Source organism: Scaptodrosophila lebanonensis, unplaced genomic scaffold (genome assembly GCF_003285725.1).
Source record: "Scaptodrosophila lebanonensis strain 11010-0011.00,11010-0021.00 unplaced genomic scaffold, SlebRS2 tig00000001-arrow-pilon, whole genome shotgun sequence".
NCBI classification, from domain to species: domain Eukaryota; kingdom Metazoa; phylum Arthropoda; class Insecta; order Diptera; family Drosophilidae; genus Scaptodrosophila; species Scaptodrosophila lebanonensis.
This window is the reverse complement of record NW_022060529.1, coordinates 12,347,767-12,365,536: the sequence shown is the minus strand read 5'-3', so window position 1 is coordinate 12,365,536 and position 17,770 is coordinate 12,347,767. Positions and strand designations below refer to the sequence as shown.

General features: G+C 39.2%; 3 protein-coding genes across 3 annotated transcripts; 1 reads left to right on the top strand and 2 right to left on the bottom strand.

Annotated features, from left to right (window-relative positions):
* Window positions 1-259: 259 nt before the first annotated feature.
* On the bottom strand, window positions 260-2,103 carry LOC115632028 (ras-related GTP-binding protein C). The gene is made up of 5 exons (XM_030528979.1): window positions 1,908-2,103; window positions 1,353-1,820; window positions 1,069-1,287; window positions 870-1,012; window positions 260-805 (listed from the first exon to the last, which is right to left on the bottom strand). The coding sequence occupies exons 1-5, from the start codon at window positions 1,908-1,910 to the stop codon at window positions 463-465; spliced, it is 1,176 nt and encodes a 391-aa protein (XP_030384839.1). The 5' UTR covers window positions 1,911-2,103; the 3' UTR covers window positions 260-462.
* A 245-nt stretch (window positions 2,104-2,348) lies between these two features.
* On the top strand, window positions 2,349-3,033 carry LOC115633857 (28S ribosomal protein S17, mitochondrial). Its single transcript, XM_030531349.1, has 2 exons — window positions 2,349-2,527; window positions 2,589-3,033. The coding sequence occupies exons 1-2, from the start codon at window positions 2,420-2,422 to the stop codon at window positions 2,946-2,948; spliced, it is 468 nt and encodes a 155-aa protein (XP_030387209.1). The 5' UTR covers window positions 2,349-2,419; the 3' UTR covers window positions 2,949-3,033.
* Window positions 3,034-3,454: 421 nt separating this feature from the next.
* Window positions 3,455-14,170, bottom strand: LOC115626563. Its single transcript, XM_030521945.1, has 10 exons — window positions 14,121-14,170; window positions 13,095-13,201; window positions 9,357-10,374; window positions 8,775-9,287; window positions 8,039-8,675; window positions 7,431-7,684; window positions 5,242-6,457; window positions 4,175-4,719; window positions 3,890-4,112; window positions 3,455-3,729 (listed from the first exon to the last, which is right to left on the bottom strand). Exons 2-10 carry the CDS (start codon window positions 13,123-13,125, stop codon window positions 3,655-3,657), a joined length of 4,512 nt encoding a protein of 1,503 aa, XP_030377805.1. The 5' UTR covers window positions 13,126-13,201; window positions 14,121-14,170; the 3' UTR covers window positions 3,455-3,654.
* Between the last annotated feature and the right edge of the window lie 3,600 nt (window positions 14,171-17,770).

Below are 17,770 nucleotides of genomic sequence, written 5' to 3'. Positions count from 1 at the left end.
AAGGCAAGTGTACGGGCTAACTGCGTCTAACGCGCTGCAAATGTGAGAAACAACTGAGAAAATTGAGAGAAAGCAGCACCAGCTGTTGGAACTTTTGTGGCGTTGCCAGTTTGCAGAATTTATGCCTGCTTTCCGTTGGGCTCTAAGTTGGCAGGGCTAATTGATTTGCGCAGCAATAATAAAATAGTAAACATTTAAATATCAACATGCTTTTAAATATATATTTTTTATTTAGTTAGTTAAACCAGCTGATGGGCCATTTGTATTTGGGTATTAAAAGGTATAGAAACAATAGAATCAGGACCGAAATATTATTTTTTTATGGAAGTAAAATAAAACAGTTGAATAATATACACAACGAGTAACATGGTATTTCGGAAAACAAAAATTTAAAGGATATTTTTTGGACTTTATGCAAGTAGAAAGTATTACCAGAACAATTGAGCAAAGGTTGCATGAGGCTCATGTTAATTTTTGTGTCCTCGACATCATAGAGTTATCGTCCTCCAGATGTGTGCGTCCCATTGCCATTACCAAATTATCTTCTAAATCATGGTCGTCCTGTTCATTGTGCTCCTGTAAGGGGGCTAGTTTCTGACTCTTCATACGTAGTTCGAACACCTGACTGATGGCATCGCGGAAGCAAATAAAATTATAATCAATAACGCCCTGGCGATTAAAGTTTTCCTCGCGCAAAATGCAGACGAGAGCCAGAAATTTGTTCACTTCTCTCAAATAGAGAATCGTGTTGTTGTTCAGTTTAATAAGACTAGAACTGCCGCTGTCGAAGGCGGTTTCCTCGGAACTGTTATGTGAGATTGTGAATAACATATATATAGATATATAGTATATAAATGTATGTAACCCACCTATATATGCTTGACAAATCGATGACCATATCAATCATATCACAGCACAGCTCATAGGCTTGCATATCGACTGGAGATGAATCGGTTGCAATATAAATTTTTGAAACAACGTCGAAGAGAAAAGCTTTCTCTATACCAGAATTCTGAAATTGTATGAGTTCGTTTAGTTTTGTTTGCAAGCCACACGACTATAACTTACCGGTATAAAAATGTTTAACAGATTTTCGAGCGTTGGCAGCTGGGAAATTAATTTTTGCACAACTTTTGAAAACGCTTCAAATATCGAGTGATCGTAAATGGAGGTAAGGTGAAAACTTAGATGAATTTTATTAAGTCCGGCTTCACTGAGGTCATCAGATGTACGTTGATGTATATCACGTTGGGATTCCATTTTCGAATCATCGCTTATGCCGTCAACCTTTGGGAAATCATACAGCTGTTGAAACGTACTGATAACTATTCAATATATACAGACAGTCTCACCTTATGTATGAAAACTTCGAACTTAATGTTCGGATTAACTTTGTATGCCTTTATTACCGTGTTCTTGAACTTTGTCAAAGCCTCGTTGTAGTCGTCCTTGGCATCTATGACAAAAACAAGTGCACCACAGCCACCAAAGATCATATCTGAATCAAACGTAGGCTCTATGAAGTCTATCTGACCAGGGAAGTCCCAAATTTGGAACTGCACAAAACTGGAATTGTTTATGTCGTCCTTAACGATTTTGCTTGTAGATTCGAGGAACAGGGTTTCGTTTGGTGACATCTTGTGGAAGACTACTTTTTGTATGGAACTCTTTCCCGAACGACGCAGACCCATGAGCAATATTCGGGGCTTTGTCTCACTGTTGCTTGGCAATGCATTTACGTCCAATCCATCCTGATCATAGGCAGTATATTCATACTCCTTCGGGAATGTATCCACAGGATAGTCATCATCTTCGTAGCTCTGCAAATTTCACAGTTTTTGTTAAATATCATATAGAAGGGCGGAGGCTGGCAATTTTGCAATGATATGGCTTCTTTGTTTATTTACCATTGTAATGCTAATGGGCGTTGGTTGTATACTGCCGTAGATGTTACATGCAGTTTGGTGGCAGATCGCGTAATTACTAAATCTAATTGCAATTTCTTCGCGAATTTTTAATAAAAATCTAAAAATGAATAAAAAGCTTCTTATCGCAGACAAAGTGTGTACACATATTATCTGTTTCAGCACAGCTGTTGGCACCAGAGTTGTGCGACCACTTTATTGTAGAATTAGTTATTCAATATAATATGTTACAGACGAATTACGTTTTCATTATTACTTGTTATTATTAAGGTCAGTCTATCAGTCTACGACAAATTATTAATGTTTTTCATTTTGAGCGAACTAATAATTTCGGGGATTTAGAGCGCGCAACTCAAAATGCAAATGTCAGCTGCTTCTTCACTAGCTGTGAATGGCTATCAACTGTATCTGTTAAGAAGAAGACCAACTTGTAAGAGTCTGGCACGTTTAGGAGTGTGTTTTATTAAATTGTTTAATTAAAAATATTGGGTACTATGTCGGCGCGTGGTCTGCTGCTCATGGGCCAGTGCATGCCCTGCATCAAGAAGAATGCCTCAAAAATTCGAATACGGCGTATGGAGCTTGATAAGAACCTTAACATGGTTAGAAGAAACTTTTTCGATGCAGGCAGATTTAGTGTTAACCCTATATCTCATTTCACAGTACTTCAAAAAAGACGAGTTCTACTTTGCACATGATCCACAGAAACTATGCAAGACTGGCGATGTGGTCCTGATAAGGGAGCTGCCGGAGAGGTTGACACGTCTAATTACACACGCCGTTGAGAAAGTGGTCTATCCGCTTGGTGACATAACCGATCCTATTAGCGGCAAAAAGGTTGTCGTCGGTAAATATCGTGAGGACATTGAAATGGCTAACCAGATGTTTGGCAAGTCTGAAAAAGCCTTCGACTACGACAAAGCACCTCCGCGCGGTCGTTTGGAAGGCACCAAGGACTTCACACATGGCGAAACTTACATTAAGTATCACGAGGATGGAAAGGATCAGCCATTTGCAGTCTAGGACTAGACATCTTTTGCCTAGTCTATAAGTTTGTTAGATGTGAAAAGTTTGTTAATAGTAAAACTTCAAATTTATGTATTTTAAACAGTTTATTCATCTCAACCCATCCTGTTTCGCGTAAAAGTTTAATGCGTGTAGACAGCACACCTTTATAATTAGTAGGACCAGATAGAAAGATCTACGTAGTCGGGTGAAATATAAAAATATATAGCACCCAACAAAAGCTGTACGAAATTTGTCGTTATATCAAATTAAAATGTTATGTAGATGAAAATAATAGTATATTTGCGTAATGCAGAAAATGCAATGCAATATAAACAACTGTGAAAGATATTCGAAGAATATGAAGGCTCCAGGGGAACCGGAAATATATTTTTATATAATGTGAAATTATTTCCAACCTTTCCCCGATTTATTTGACAATGAAAGACTTTATACTAAATATTTTATTTAAAATGTCGATAATGCTCTGCTTGCCTTTTTACGTATAAATGAGTTTCTTGAACTGAGTTTTCAGTTTCCCTCTCATTTATTCTAAAGCAGTTTTTGATTCCCGAATTCTTTACAATTTATCCTAGTTTAAATATGTAGTTTTTTGATATTAAATTTAGTGCTTCGCCGATTTTGAATCTGTTGGGTCCTCTTTCATGCGTAGGCGTCGAATGCGTTGACATCAGATCCGTGAATCCATAAATTAAATTGTTAACTAATCACAATCTCTTACGATGCTAAAATTGTACTGGAGTATAGCCACATGTGCGTTGTCATCGCATAGTTTTTGCTGCAAATGATAATTATTTAGATACATTTTGTTAGGGATATTCAGTATGCAAGGAGCAATTTTGATAATGTGATTGTTTGAATCTGGAAACTCTGAATGTAATGCAAATATTGGAATACAGAGTTTTTGACATAAAGATACACATATATCTTATCAATACCTGTTCTAAATCATGGCTTGCGCGTAGCATAAAATCTCGCACAAAGTAGCCACGACTGGGTATGTCCAGAGCTAGTATTAGCTTGTTGTTTCCCAGCTGCTTGATAATCTTGACCGATTGGACGGGTCGGGCCACATCATCCTCATTTACCTGTGCACCAGCTTTGTCTTGATCTCCAGTATCTGCATCGCTGCAGATGGACCATTGTAGTGGCTTGTTGGAACTGTAATTGTAATGTGGATTTATTTTATTTTACTTTTCTTTGCATGCTCTTAAATAGCTTACCTTAGATGCACTTCAATGTTGCTGGCCTGAAGGTAACGTGACACGGGCACTATGTAGGATGCATTGAGTGAGGTGCCGGTGCTGGGACAATATTGCTCCACATCTATTGTGCGGTTGTATTCAGCGGCCAGCACACAACTGGTAACCGTCCAGCAATCTAATTGTGACTGAATAGATGGATCCTCTGGCTCTTCTTTAGCATGCGAATCGCTCACAATTCTGGTCACCAATTCCAAGTGTTCGATAGAATGGGAGCCGTCGGTTTCCAGTGTGTCAATTGGTGCTGTTGATAGATCCGTCTCAGCAGAGTTTTGTTTCGCTTGAGCTTCGGTTGCGTGGGAACTTTTTCCATGATGCGCACGTTTCGTTGCTAGTGTTTTATTTGCTGGCATTGCCTGCACTACCAACGGTTCAAGCTCTGATTCCTGATCCTGCTCAGCAGACTGCAACTCATCATCAGCATTTTGCTGCAGTGGCTGCGATTGCTTTACATTGGCGTCCACTGTATCTGAATGTGTCTGCTGAAGCTCTTCAAAACAGGTTGACTATGGGAAAAGTAAAGGAAATAATATATGTATATGATATGTTAAAGACTAGTTTATTCATAAATTAGCTAAAATAGCATATAAAATAAATGGCAAGCTAAATATTTTGCTGCAAAATTTTGGTAAAGTATTTCGTTAAAAAATTTGTCTTTCTTTTAAAATTTTCAAAATTGTTAGAAAATAATTACGAAATTCATTACATTTTTATATTTTATAGAAAATATATATGCAAATACTTAAAGACAGCAAGTTTGCTAAACTAACTATTAAGAAGAAGATCCTAGAGAGATGAACTATTAAGCCGTTACTTATAAATAAGGAAGCTTTTAAAAAAATGCCCCAATTCCTCCTTGAATCATAAGTCGTTGCTCTGACGGATATATGATATACATACAGACAAAGCTATATGACATGTTAGCTGATGTGTGACGGCTATAAAAACATATAGTGGGGTACATACAGGAAATTGTTAAATTATACATACGTATGTAAACAAAACATCGAATTAATGGTGCAACTTACCAGACACTTTTCGCCGACTGTCTCATCACCATTGCACTCGGGCGGCTCCCCAAACATCTGCGCCTTGATGGTCTTGTGCTTGATCCACTCCTGACTATGGGGATTGGCTGAGCGTCGGCCCACGCTCGAGTCGCGCACATCGGTATACACAAAGCCAAACACGGCTGTGATGGGGTTGTCCACGGACTCGTTGGTGTTGCTAAGATTCTGCAGATCGAGCGCATCGGCATTATCATGACCACCACTGCTGTTGCGCACCGTTGTGGGCGGCACTTCGAGAGCCACCTGAGTCTGGGACGGCTCGGTGTTGACTTTGTTGGTGGTCAGAGCTAGGTTAGCAGTTGGCGGCGATACCGTCTTGTATACATTGTAGATAACCGCATCACCAGTGTTTAGCTTGCGAATAGCTTGACCAGCGGCTGCTGTCGTGTTGGGTACGTGTATGCGGTTGCTGCTCGCTGTGCTGGCGATGGTGTCCACTACAACAATGTGTTCCTTGGGCTCGGATTGCTGTAGAGCGACGTTGTCCTGCCCCGTCGCCAGCTCAGCGACCGCAGCTGCAACTGCGGAGCCCCGAACTCCAGCTGCTTTGGGGGAGCCCAGATTCTTGCTCAAGTGCTGGGCATCTATGTCAATGGAGTTGTTCTCGAAGTCCTGCGGCACGGGAATAGCCTCGGACTTCTCAGCCGAGGTATCACTGCCGTTATTGCTATTTTGCGCCTGTGGCAGCAACTCCGCCGACAGCTGCAATGCCCGCACTCCTTGCACCCCCTGCACCAACTTCTGAGAACCCTGCGTGGCCCGCAGCACCTCCTGCGGCAATGGCCACTTGGCCTTGTTCTTACTGCTGATCGTCTTGTTGATCCGCGGGGCTGTCGTTGTGATGCGTATGTGCTTGGCGCTCAGTAGGGCCACCTGCTGCTTCGACATAACCACGGCCAACTCGTCGTTGGTATCCTCCTCATCGCGGGGGCGACTTACGTTCCGTACCGAGGGCGGCCGGGATGTGCTGGCGGCGTACATTAAACTGGGCCAGGCCACATAGGACTTGTTTTTGAAAATGGTTTGCAGATTGTGCTGCAGATAGTTGCGATCCTCGTCGCTCATGTAGAGAGGTACATCCGGGCGATTATGGGCATTTCCGAAAATCTGGTAGCTCTCCAATTGTTGCTGTTTGTTGTGCTCAACGAAATAGAGTGTGGATACAGCCGCCAGACTGTATGTGCGCGATAAAGAAATGAAGTCACATTTTAAAATGGTAGGTTTCGGTAAATATAATCATTATTTATTTAACGAAATATGCATCCACATTTTAAAAGGATAAATAATCTGAGCTAAGCAATCAAAGTGGTCGTTGAACATAAGTTTAATTATGATTTGTGGATTCTTACTAAATAGAAATATCTATATAGGTTTTATACAAGTGAAAAAAAGTATCCTAACGAAATCTCTTATGCCCAAATGATTTGATATATTTGACAATAGAAGGAATAATGCTTTAGATATGCCGTGAGCCACATAAGATAGCGAATGTATAAATACATTCTTCTTCCTTAATTCAACTTTTGCGTACGAACATAATTTTTTGAATTATTTGCTCTGTGCCTTAAAATTGAAATCGAATTTGGCGCCAAACTGAGATACACAAATTAAATTAGAAGTCTGCACTGAAACATTAATCATAGAAATCTTTAGAATATATTGATTAATCAGTTTGTTAAATCGTCTTCAAAGTAAAACTGAATCAAAGCATTTTAAAAGAAGAAATGTAAACTCTATGCATTGGCAAAGATATATCGTCGCTTTAAATATGATATAAACATTCGATTCAAGCTGTGCAAAATCATTAGTTCCACATACAAGTATATCAACAATATTCAAAATGGTTTTTGAAACCTGTCAGTTCCTATGGAAGCTGTCAGATATATAAGTTTGAAAATCAATTGTTACAGCGTTACAGCATTACATAGAACCATATATGCTAGCTTTTCAAAACTAAGAGGCTAGTTTGAACAGGGAAACAAATATCGGTCGAAGTATTATATGAACACAAAGAAGTAAGCAATCGCAAAACAATTAGAGTGCTAGCTTTGAAAAATCTCTAAACCCTTTGCAGTAACCCTTTGTTACTTTGAATAATTCACGCGGCAGGTACTGGTTATGAATATACAAGTTGTTCGAGAACTTACCAAGCGGCCATAACTATGATCAGCAGAAATATGACAATCTGAAGCGTGCGGCTCGAGCAAATCTCATAGCCATCGCGTCGGGTGTTTGTGCGACGCATGCGTTCTGTCAATAGGCTGCATGGATCGAGCTCCAGAGGCTTCGCCTGTGGTTTATAGGTATTGGCACGTTCCAAGTGCTCGATGCGTGTCTCTAGCACGCCGGTCACCTTGCACAGCTCCTTTACGGCGCCAATGTTCTCCATTAAAATGCGATCCTAAATATGCAAAAAAAAAAACATGGTATTTATTACGAAATTGTTAGCCCCTTCATTTCATGTTCAATTATATCTAACGATCCCTTACTTGTAATTTCATTAAAATTATTTAGGAATATTTATTCAAATTCTTTTTTCAAATTATATTTCATTTTTCACAAAATCGTTGACTGTCCCAAAACCAATTGTTTTCTAATTCAAACCAACGTTAGCACAACAACATTTCAAAATCTGACCACAATTAAGGACAAACACACAAATCAGGCAGACTTCATTTATGTGTATAGAGATTCGATTTTCAAGTTTCTCAAGATATTCGTACCGAATTAAATGTGAGAGAAAAATCATACAGACCTTGTTGACAAGCAAGAAGTTCTCGATGACGTTGCCGTTCGGCAGGACAACGCTGCCAGCCTCTTGCACCGCATCGGGAATAACCTCGCGCACCTCCTGTGCTATAACGCCCGTGTCCACGATATCTTCGCAGTCACTGACGCGCCGAAGGCCCGAATGAATCGCAAACTCCGGCTCGTAGCGATAGCGCACAATGCGGATCTTCAGCAGGTTGCGCAGCTGAACTGAGGTGTCCAGTTCACCGATCTCGCGCTTGGCACGACTATCGCTCGGCTGGACAATGTGGCCCGATACCTTCAGATTGCCATGGACCACCAGGCTCTCGTCTGGACGGTCTGTGTTTATGCCCACGCGGCCGCTGTGGAATATGGAGTCGTTTAGGCCTCGTTGCCAGCACAGATCCACATCAGACTCGAACTGGCCGGGATTGGAGGCACGTACAATGATGCGCTCACTGCCGTGGCTAATGACGGGAAAATTGCCCGAGGTCGTGTGCACGTGGAGGCCCACTACAAGCTGAAAGAATCGCTGCTCGGGATTGGGGCGTCCTTTCTTGCGCATGTTGTTCTGAGTTGTCTCGGAGAAATGCAGCCGGCCGACTGTGATTTTACTGACAATGTGGCTCTGGAGATCGATACTGATGGAAAAGGTAGGGATTATAGTTTGTTTCAATGTAATTTATTATTATTATAATTATTCAATTCAATAAATTTAATAATAAAGGAAAAGTACTTACGGTACGGGATAGAATGGCTTTTTCGAGCGATCCGACTGGCTCTGCTCCACGCGAATCGTTTGATTGGGCGCCTCGAATTTGACGCCATAGAAATGCAAGTGGAAGGATTTGATTTTCTCCAGGCCGGACGGTGTTTTTACAAATTTGGCATCGCCCTGCAGGCGTGCATGGCAAGTGACTTGAAAGTGATTCTTCTTCTGGCACACGTACGCTTCGTCTGAGACGGAGAAGTTAAATCCCTTGTCGGCGTCAACTCGATAGAAGCTGACAGACAACTCTTGCAGGTTTTGATCGCAAAGCTTATGCCAATTCTCCGGCTGAAACGGGCTGAAGCTGATGCACTGTGGCTGCGCGGCATCGCCCGCCTCGCTGCTGCCAGATCCCAAATTGACAGCTGTGGTGGAGCTGCTGGCGTGGCCATCCAAACTGTTGTCCGCCTGGGAGTTCACTGTGGACAGAGCCGGAGACGCGGAAGCCGAGGAGTGTGAGTGTGCGGGTGTTTTACTCAGATCGCTGTGGCTGCTGCTGCCGTGGAGGACACCAGCTCCGATGCCACCATGGCCAAAGCTAGAGCTCTCCAGCGAAAGGGAGTGATGCGAGGCACGCAACGGGCTCATTATCAGGCCCGGATCGTGCTTGATGCTGGGTGCGAATTCTGGACAGTCCAGCTGCGTGGACATCTTTCGCTTACGTGACGATGAATGGACCGGCGTAGACGGTGCCGAGCTGCGGTTAAGCGAGACCTGACTGGTCCCAATCACCTGCACACGCTCGCCCAGTGACGACGTGAGCATGCAGGTGGCCGTCTGTTCGCCGAAGATGCTGGACAAGTTCTGGTAGCTTCCCGTCCCATAGAGCCCGCTCTCATACTGCAGCTGCCCTGGCGTCGTATATAGCAGCTGTTCATGCACATTTTGCTGGCTATCCTGCAACTGTTGCTGTTGCTGTTGATGTTGCTGATGCTGATGCGACTGCAGCAGTTGTTGCTCGTTCAGCTGCGACTGTTGCTGCTGCTGCAGCAAGCTGTTGGAATTCATTAGCACGCTGTCTTCATGCTTCACCCTGACGTCCTGCGGCGGGTGCATGTGGGGCGTGTACTGATGGTTGGTGGCCTGTTGCTGATGGGGCGGTGTGTATTGCAGTTGCATGATTCCCCCCGCATGCTGCTGTTGTTGGTGCTGCTGCTGCTGCTGCTGCTGCGACTGCATGGGCGCTAAGCCTTGGTAGAGGTCGCGTGTGGCAAGTACCAGACCGTGAGCATCGCCCAGCGGACTGTAGGCCGGCTCTGAGCCTGAGTCTGGCGGGCTTTCCGGCAGCTGCGCATGTATTTGGGGCGTGGCAATTGGTGTGCTGGACAAACTTACGCGCCCCGAGCCCGACACACCAGCCAGCTGTGCGTCCAGGCCGCTCATTGGCGGCGTATGTGGCGACTCCAGTTTCGTGCTACACAGAGCCCCCAGTCCAGAATCCATGGCGAGCCCATCGCTATTGCTGTGCTGGGCATTGTCATCAAGTGCGCCAACACCTGTGGCAACCTGCATGAGCTGGTCCAGGTTGTTGAAGTCCAGGGCGTCATTATCAATGCCGAAATCATTGCGAGCTGTGGGTCACGAAAAAAAAAGAAGGAGGATGATGTAACAAATATAAATGTTTATCAACTTAATTACATACTATATTTAGTCTTATACTAACTTGAGTAGTTTTGAAACCTCCTTCCCTACATTCTCTGAGTTTTATGGCCGAGAAAATTCGTAAACCGATTAAATGTAATATATGGAAAAGGGTTTCTACGTACATATATTATAGGATAATAATAATAATTATTATCCTATCATATGAGACCTGCTGTGCTGGCATACTTATTTGACTTTCTAAATACATTTTGAAGCTTTTTGTGCGTTTAAAGTAGAAGGACGAGTTCTGAATCTAAAACCACTCTCGATTCGACAAAAAAAGGACCGCAACCAAGCTATTGCTTGTTATAATCGTAACTGAGTTTTTATTGATGCTACCATGTTTTTTTTTCTCTACATACTTGTATGTAGTGAAAGATTTGGAGCTCCACAAACAAAAGATAGGGTGGTATTTAATTAGAAGCTTTCTGTCATCGAAGATAATTAATGGTAGTAATTTGCCATTACTACTTGTTTTTTTATTTTTTATTTTAATTGTATATATATTATCTATGTATATAAGGTTCTTAAATCTGGATTTGACATGGTGAAAAAAATGGTGGTATACGGCAAATTTATTTTTGTTTCATAATCGAAAATTTAGCGAACCAGTCACAACACTTACAAGTATATACATTTATGTATTATTATGTAGCCTAACCCGGATTGTGGTATTTATATTTACACACACACATACAAATGTACTTCATACGCGTGTGTAGTTATATGTATCTCGTGATGTTTGTATAGTTTAGTGCTTTGGCAAATGATGGGCGTTTCATGAGAATAACAAATTGTAATGACACTATTCATGGCTCTGTTTAGGCAAGAGCATGAAACTGATAAGGAGTCGAGAAACGCGTCGAATGTTTGATCGATAAACTGGCAAGTCTAAAAAGATGACGACAATATGGTAGTATAATTTATGTGTCAAATAAATTAACAGTGCAAGTTAATTTATTCAAAGCAGTAGGCCAGTCGTTTGCAGAAACCATCAATTATTATTACCATTTAACGTCTTTGGATAATCCATAGTTTGGTTTAGTGTTGGTTGTGTTTCAACTAATTTTTTATACACTATACTCGACTTTTTGTTTATTATCTGTTGCTGTACTTAACACTTTTGCAGCGCGCGATCTTTTGCGTGGCTCAAAGAAATCACACTGACAGACACGTTAAATTCGTTGAGTTTAGTTAGTATAACTAAGGCCTTAAAACCGCACTCTGCCGCTGCAGCGTGAGCAGCATCCATAGCAACAACAAAAGAAACAAAAACAAAAACAATAGCAACAATGCACAAATAATTATCTAACCTACGTTTGAACGAGCATACGGTTGATGCACTCTTCACAACTCGTTGAGCAGTGAAAATGCGATTTAAACAAAATATTTATGTACGAGTATGGTATATAAGTATGTACGTATATAGTATATATATACTATAAAGCATGTACATTTATTTACTAAACGAAGAAAACAGAAGAGCCTGCTAGCAAGTAAATAATTGTATATTTATGGCTCCAATTGAGGGGGAAAATATACAATTTATTGAACAAATGAATTATGCTTTAAGTCAAGAAAAAATAAAAATAATAATTAATACACAATTCCATAGTAATTTCTCGAAATATGACACTATAGCTGACTTTGTTTTTGAATATGTTCTCAGGCGCTGTATCTATTTGTATTGCATGCTAATATGTTTGTTTATTTTTACAAATGCATTGCTAGAAACAATATCAATTTCCCGTTTATCAGTTATTGCACATATAGCCTGTGTTGAGTATTTGAATTTTGATTTATTTTGCACACGCGTCTTCACGTTTAGGCCGCTTCGAAATTTCTTTGGACTGCCAGCAAATATTCGGAGTTTGCCTTTTGTGTTTGCGGACTTGATTGTGATTTTGTATATATTTATATATGCAAACATATACATATACATATCTATATATATGTATGTATGTTTGTATGCATGTACACAATTATTGATCAAACAATTTGCTCGTTTCGTGTTTGTGGCATCACAAATAAGTATGCAAAATCGCATGCAAATACTTACAAACAAACGCGAATTTATATAGAATTGTGCTCCGCAAATGTAACTATAATACACAAAATGAGAATATACACATACATACATGTATGTAGGTGTGTTTGCGCTACTAAAATGATTCCTGCAAGTAGCCGAAATTTGTTCTGCTATAACAACAACAACAACAACGGCAACAGTGGCGACTGCTACATCAATTTATTTTATTTACATCTATTTTTGGCAGCCACTTTTGTTGTCATTGCCGCACATTTGACAGACCAGCCTTCATTATGTTGGGTAAAGAGTATAGGCCCCTACACATATTATTATTATAAGAATATTTTATATTAGGCCCCCATTTGATACAAATTGATGGGACCTGACAGCGAGCCGATTTAAAAACAAACAAATGCAATGCCACATTAAAGTCACTTTATTGCATTTTTATTATTTATTGCAATTAACTACATTTCAATATACCTCTCGAGACGTGTTCGGATCTTAAGGTTAATCTGCCAATTTATTTTAAATATTAATATTCATAATAGCAAATGGCTAATTGCTTTCTCTTAAACTATTCTACTGCAGATTTGTTTTTTAAATATAGGTACTCACAAAAATCAGGGAAATCAAATTCTATATCCATATCTTGACAGTGATCGCGTGCACTTTAGTTGCATCCTTTCAAAGTGGTGGAGCTAACAACATAGTTTCGATTCCGTCTGTAAGTTGAAAAAAATATATAAAAAACAAATTGAATTAGATTTTAATTTACGTTTGTTCTCCAATGAATAAAGCTCTTATATCAAACGTGTTTAGAGAACTGATTATTTATTTACTTCAACTCTATGGTGCTACCATATATTTCATGGGAATTCTGCAATCTGACTCAATGGCAAGCTTTTATTGCCAATATTCTTAGTAAGTAATAACATACAATAAGCTTAAAGAAGAATGCATCTAGCCATCAGTGATAACTTAGTATACAGAATTCAATTCTAGGAAGATGTGGTGAACGATTTCCTTAAAATTGTATTGCTTCTTTTTTAAGAATGATGTCTGTTTGCTTCCATTCGGTGAATTCGATAAAAAATGCAATTAAAGAACATCTATTTTAGTATAATTATCTATACTGACATTATAAAGAGGAATTATTTGATTGTTTTTTTGGCTCCGAAATAGCGTCCTGCCCCTGCTTCGCACGGGTATTTTTACAAAAATTTTAGAAATACATTTCTTTTTGCTATGAGTTACTAAGGAGTAAAATTTATTTTGGATATTATTTTAATGATTTTTTTTAGATTTTTTTGTTATTCTTTATTAGGTTAGAGAACCTTTAACCTTTAAAAGATATGTACATAAAAGATACTGTCAACATATAGTAAAACATTGGTTTCGTATGTTGATGCCTACTTATTCGAAGCCTTGACCTTGGGGACTACCGGAAATTGAAGCCATATTAATGATCAAATGGGATCATCGGTATCCTCGTTATATGAGCTAGTTGACCAGTTGCTGGGCCGTTTATAATAGTTGCTACACTTAAATTGTCCTGCAATTCCTTAATAAGCAGCCTCGTCCCATTGCAAATGCTTGGAAGGCTTTTATTTCTCAAAAGCATGATTGAATTCCGAATTTTACCGTCAATTCATGTGGCGGCAGTCCAGAAGGGTTTAGTGAATTTAAATGTCTTCAATATTAATCACGGTGTCGATCGATTTGTAATCTTTTATTTGGATGGGGGCTTTTAAATAATATTGCCTTAATATTTAAAGTGACAATGTTTCGAGGATGATTATGAACTAACAGCATGCTATTCAGGAGTTTTTTAAGGAAATTTGTTTACACCTTTGGATACATTATTGGCGTTTTAGTAAGGACTCCATTCTTTTTTGTAGCTTCTTTTGTGTAGAATCCATTAAATCGGTCCAGTAGATTCGAAGCCTTTTCAAATCAAACAAACAATCAAATCATTCTTTATAATATTAGTATAGATATATATAATATATTTAGCATTATACTTAGTAATTTTTAATCAAATTAATCTTAAATAATTATTATAAGAGCTGAATTATTATAAGAACGCAATTCATGAAATCAATTCGTAATTAATTAATCCTTTTTTTGCATAAAAAGCAAAGTAAATTGTAGTAGTAAATTTTTAGATGACGACTAACAATTTGTTATGCAAACATTCTAATTAATTGCCAATTTCTAAGCTTATAAAAGAGCTCGATTTGAAATATTATTGACATGCGCCATTTTTAAATAAGAATAATAACAGTCAACTTATCGGGGATATGAAATAAACCAAGTGTATGCAACAAACAAAAGCTTAAATATTTTAAAATGCTTGTACACTATATGATATACATACAAGTATATGTCTTTTTTAAGCAAAACGCAAGCTCAAACGCAGTATGAAACAAGCAGATAAGAAAGAGCTTAGGCTGGTTAATATTTTTGCGTCGGCAGCTTGCACTATCAGGTATAAGTGGGGGTCAGCACAACAACAACAACAAAAAACACAAAAAACGTGAGCGAATGGACGGAACTGGATACTCACACAAATGCAGATCGCATGGTGTTATCTCACAAGTTCTCAAAACTGGCTTTGATTTAGTTGAATACTCATTGTGAAAACTAAATATAAAATTCTTGTTATGCTGAACAAAATGAAATCCCCATTACTGGAAATTGCGGCAGACCGACTTTTGTATACCCTGCACTCCTGCCAAGAATAATTGTCTAAATAATAACGTGGCAAAATCATCAAAGTACTTGTATTTTTTCCATGGCAAACCATTTGCTTCGTCATGTGTGGACTTCCATGATTACTTTTGGGTGTTACACTGATATTCAGGATTCCACAACACCCTTGCACCCATATGAGACAGGTATGAAAATACTGTAATTGTAATTCAACGAACCCAGTTCCCAAGAATCTGTTTATTTACGCGCTCCAGTTCTTCACTTCAACACGTTGTCAGCACAGCGGGGGGCGCTACGAAGTATGCAACATATATGCCATTGGAATGCGTGACGCACGTGGCGCATACGTAATATGAAAAAAATACATCCATCTATAGTCCAATAGGGACAAACAAGTTGGTGTCGCGACAGAAATGTACGCATCAAGCTGAACGAAACCAATATATGTAGCTTTATCTTGTTCTGCTGCTTCCAATTTCAAATGTATTCGGGCACATGTCTGGTGTTTTATTCTGTTGTTGTCTATTTATCTGAATGTTGTTATCGTCTGTGTCTTATTATTGTTGTGCTTTTGATGCGTAATGCATGGCTCTATATATAAATAGCTAAAGTGCAATGCCCACATCAGCCGCAATGGGGACATCACAGCCAGCAAAAGGCATCAAAAGGCAGCTGTTCCAATGCTGACACATATAATATGAACTCGTGACAGATATTTGTCCGTAAAGTTGCACCTCAACGTACGAAATTCAAGCCAAGTTGCCGCTGATCTTTGAATGGTATAGTACAAAATTGGTGGGTGTGAAAACGTTTCTGGCTTATATTAATCAAGAAAACGTAAATTCGCTTCTAAAACATTGGAATGCTACTCATATAATTATTATGATATACATATCTATACATAGTTTATGAGGTTGAAGTAGAACTTTGAAATTTTTTAGAATTTCTTTTCTATCGGACTTTTTTGTCCAGCATGTATAAAATAAGAAACATCCATGGAGATATGCCACAGGCTCCAGATAACCTACCTTAATATCTTGTGGCAATGATTTTGCGGGCCCTATCTTGGAATTAAAAATGCAACTTGATTTGAATAAAATTATATATGGCATTATATTAATCTCCAAATGGCTGTTGCTGTACAAGAAATACACGTTTAGACCCAGGACGCCCACTTGACGAATTCCAGCTTCTGTTTATTGCACTACCTCTTGACGAATTCTAAAACCATATGACCTATGAAGATTCAAAAGCCTGGCGAGCTGATATTTAACAGGTTTCCCATACAAAAATTTTTCCCCTCTATTCAGAGAGTAGACAAGCTTTTTTGAAAGCGATTCTTCAGAAGCATGCTAAAAATAGTACAAAATTAAAGCATTCTCTTTGTTCATATATTTGATCAAATCAGAAGTATAAACCGTAACTATAACTTCGTTCTATGAGTATGATGTGTACAGGCCTACGAGTACATACAACCATAATATACTATATTACACTGCACATTCGTATACAAAGCTTCAATATAGCGAAATGTACTATTAAATAAAGCTTGGCCTATGTTGTCGTCTTCGAAGCCTCTATGACTGCACAGTCATCGTCATCGTGTTCATTGTCGTCGTTGTTGCGACAGTTTTGATTAAATTAACGCTTTGGCTTATGTAGCCCATGGATAGATTTGCAAGCTGTAGATGCTGATGTTGATGGAGATGAAGACGAAGACGAAGAAGATGATGGAACACGGGCAGCTTGTAAATGTATGAAGCATACATGCGAGTATACATATATCATTGTCTGTCTACGCATGCGATACAGTACATTATAATATAATAATTCGTGTGATTTTATTTAGTTTGACAGCAACAGCAACTATACTCAATAAGAAATCTAAAGAAAAAAAATATGTTTAAATACGGGTATAGCTAAAATAAACTCACGACAAGTTTCACTTGACGTCGGAATTGAAGAAGAGGAGCTTCGCTTTGTCTATAGAAGCTGCGAGCTTGGCGACGTGTTCGAAAACCTGTAGTAGTTGTTGCTGCCGTTTTTATTGTTGTTTTGGTTTTTATATCTGAAGCGGAAGTCTACTTTTTCATACTTGCATATACAAAATTATATTATATTTTGCTTATATATATATATATATTTATTTTTTTGGTTAAGTTTATTGTTTTGCTTGGCGCTGTCAATATCTTGGCCGGCGCACACATCCTTGACTCAAAACAAAATACCGACAAGATTTATGATTGTTGTTGCTTTTATTGGGGATTTTCAGTTACTTTGAGTTGGGCTCACACACGCCACTCTGAATGTGTTGTTTAGCGCAGTTTATAAGCATTTAAGTGAAACAACAACAATATCATTATCAGCAGCAGAAGCGGCAGCGACAGCGGCAAAATTTAATTAATAGCATTCACTTTAGAAATGGCGTGCAACCAAAGACTTAAGCCGTCCGCACGTACACCCAAAGAGTCGCGCAAAAATTGAAATACAAATTTTGAGTTTTGTGTTAAACAGATTTGCTGGTGCTTGTGCTAATTGCTTATGGCATGTGATCGTCTGCCAACAACTGTTAACATTTC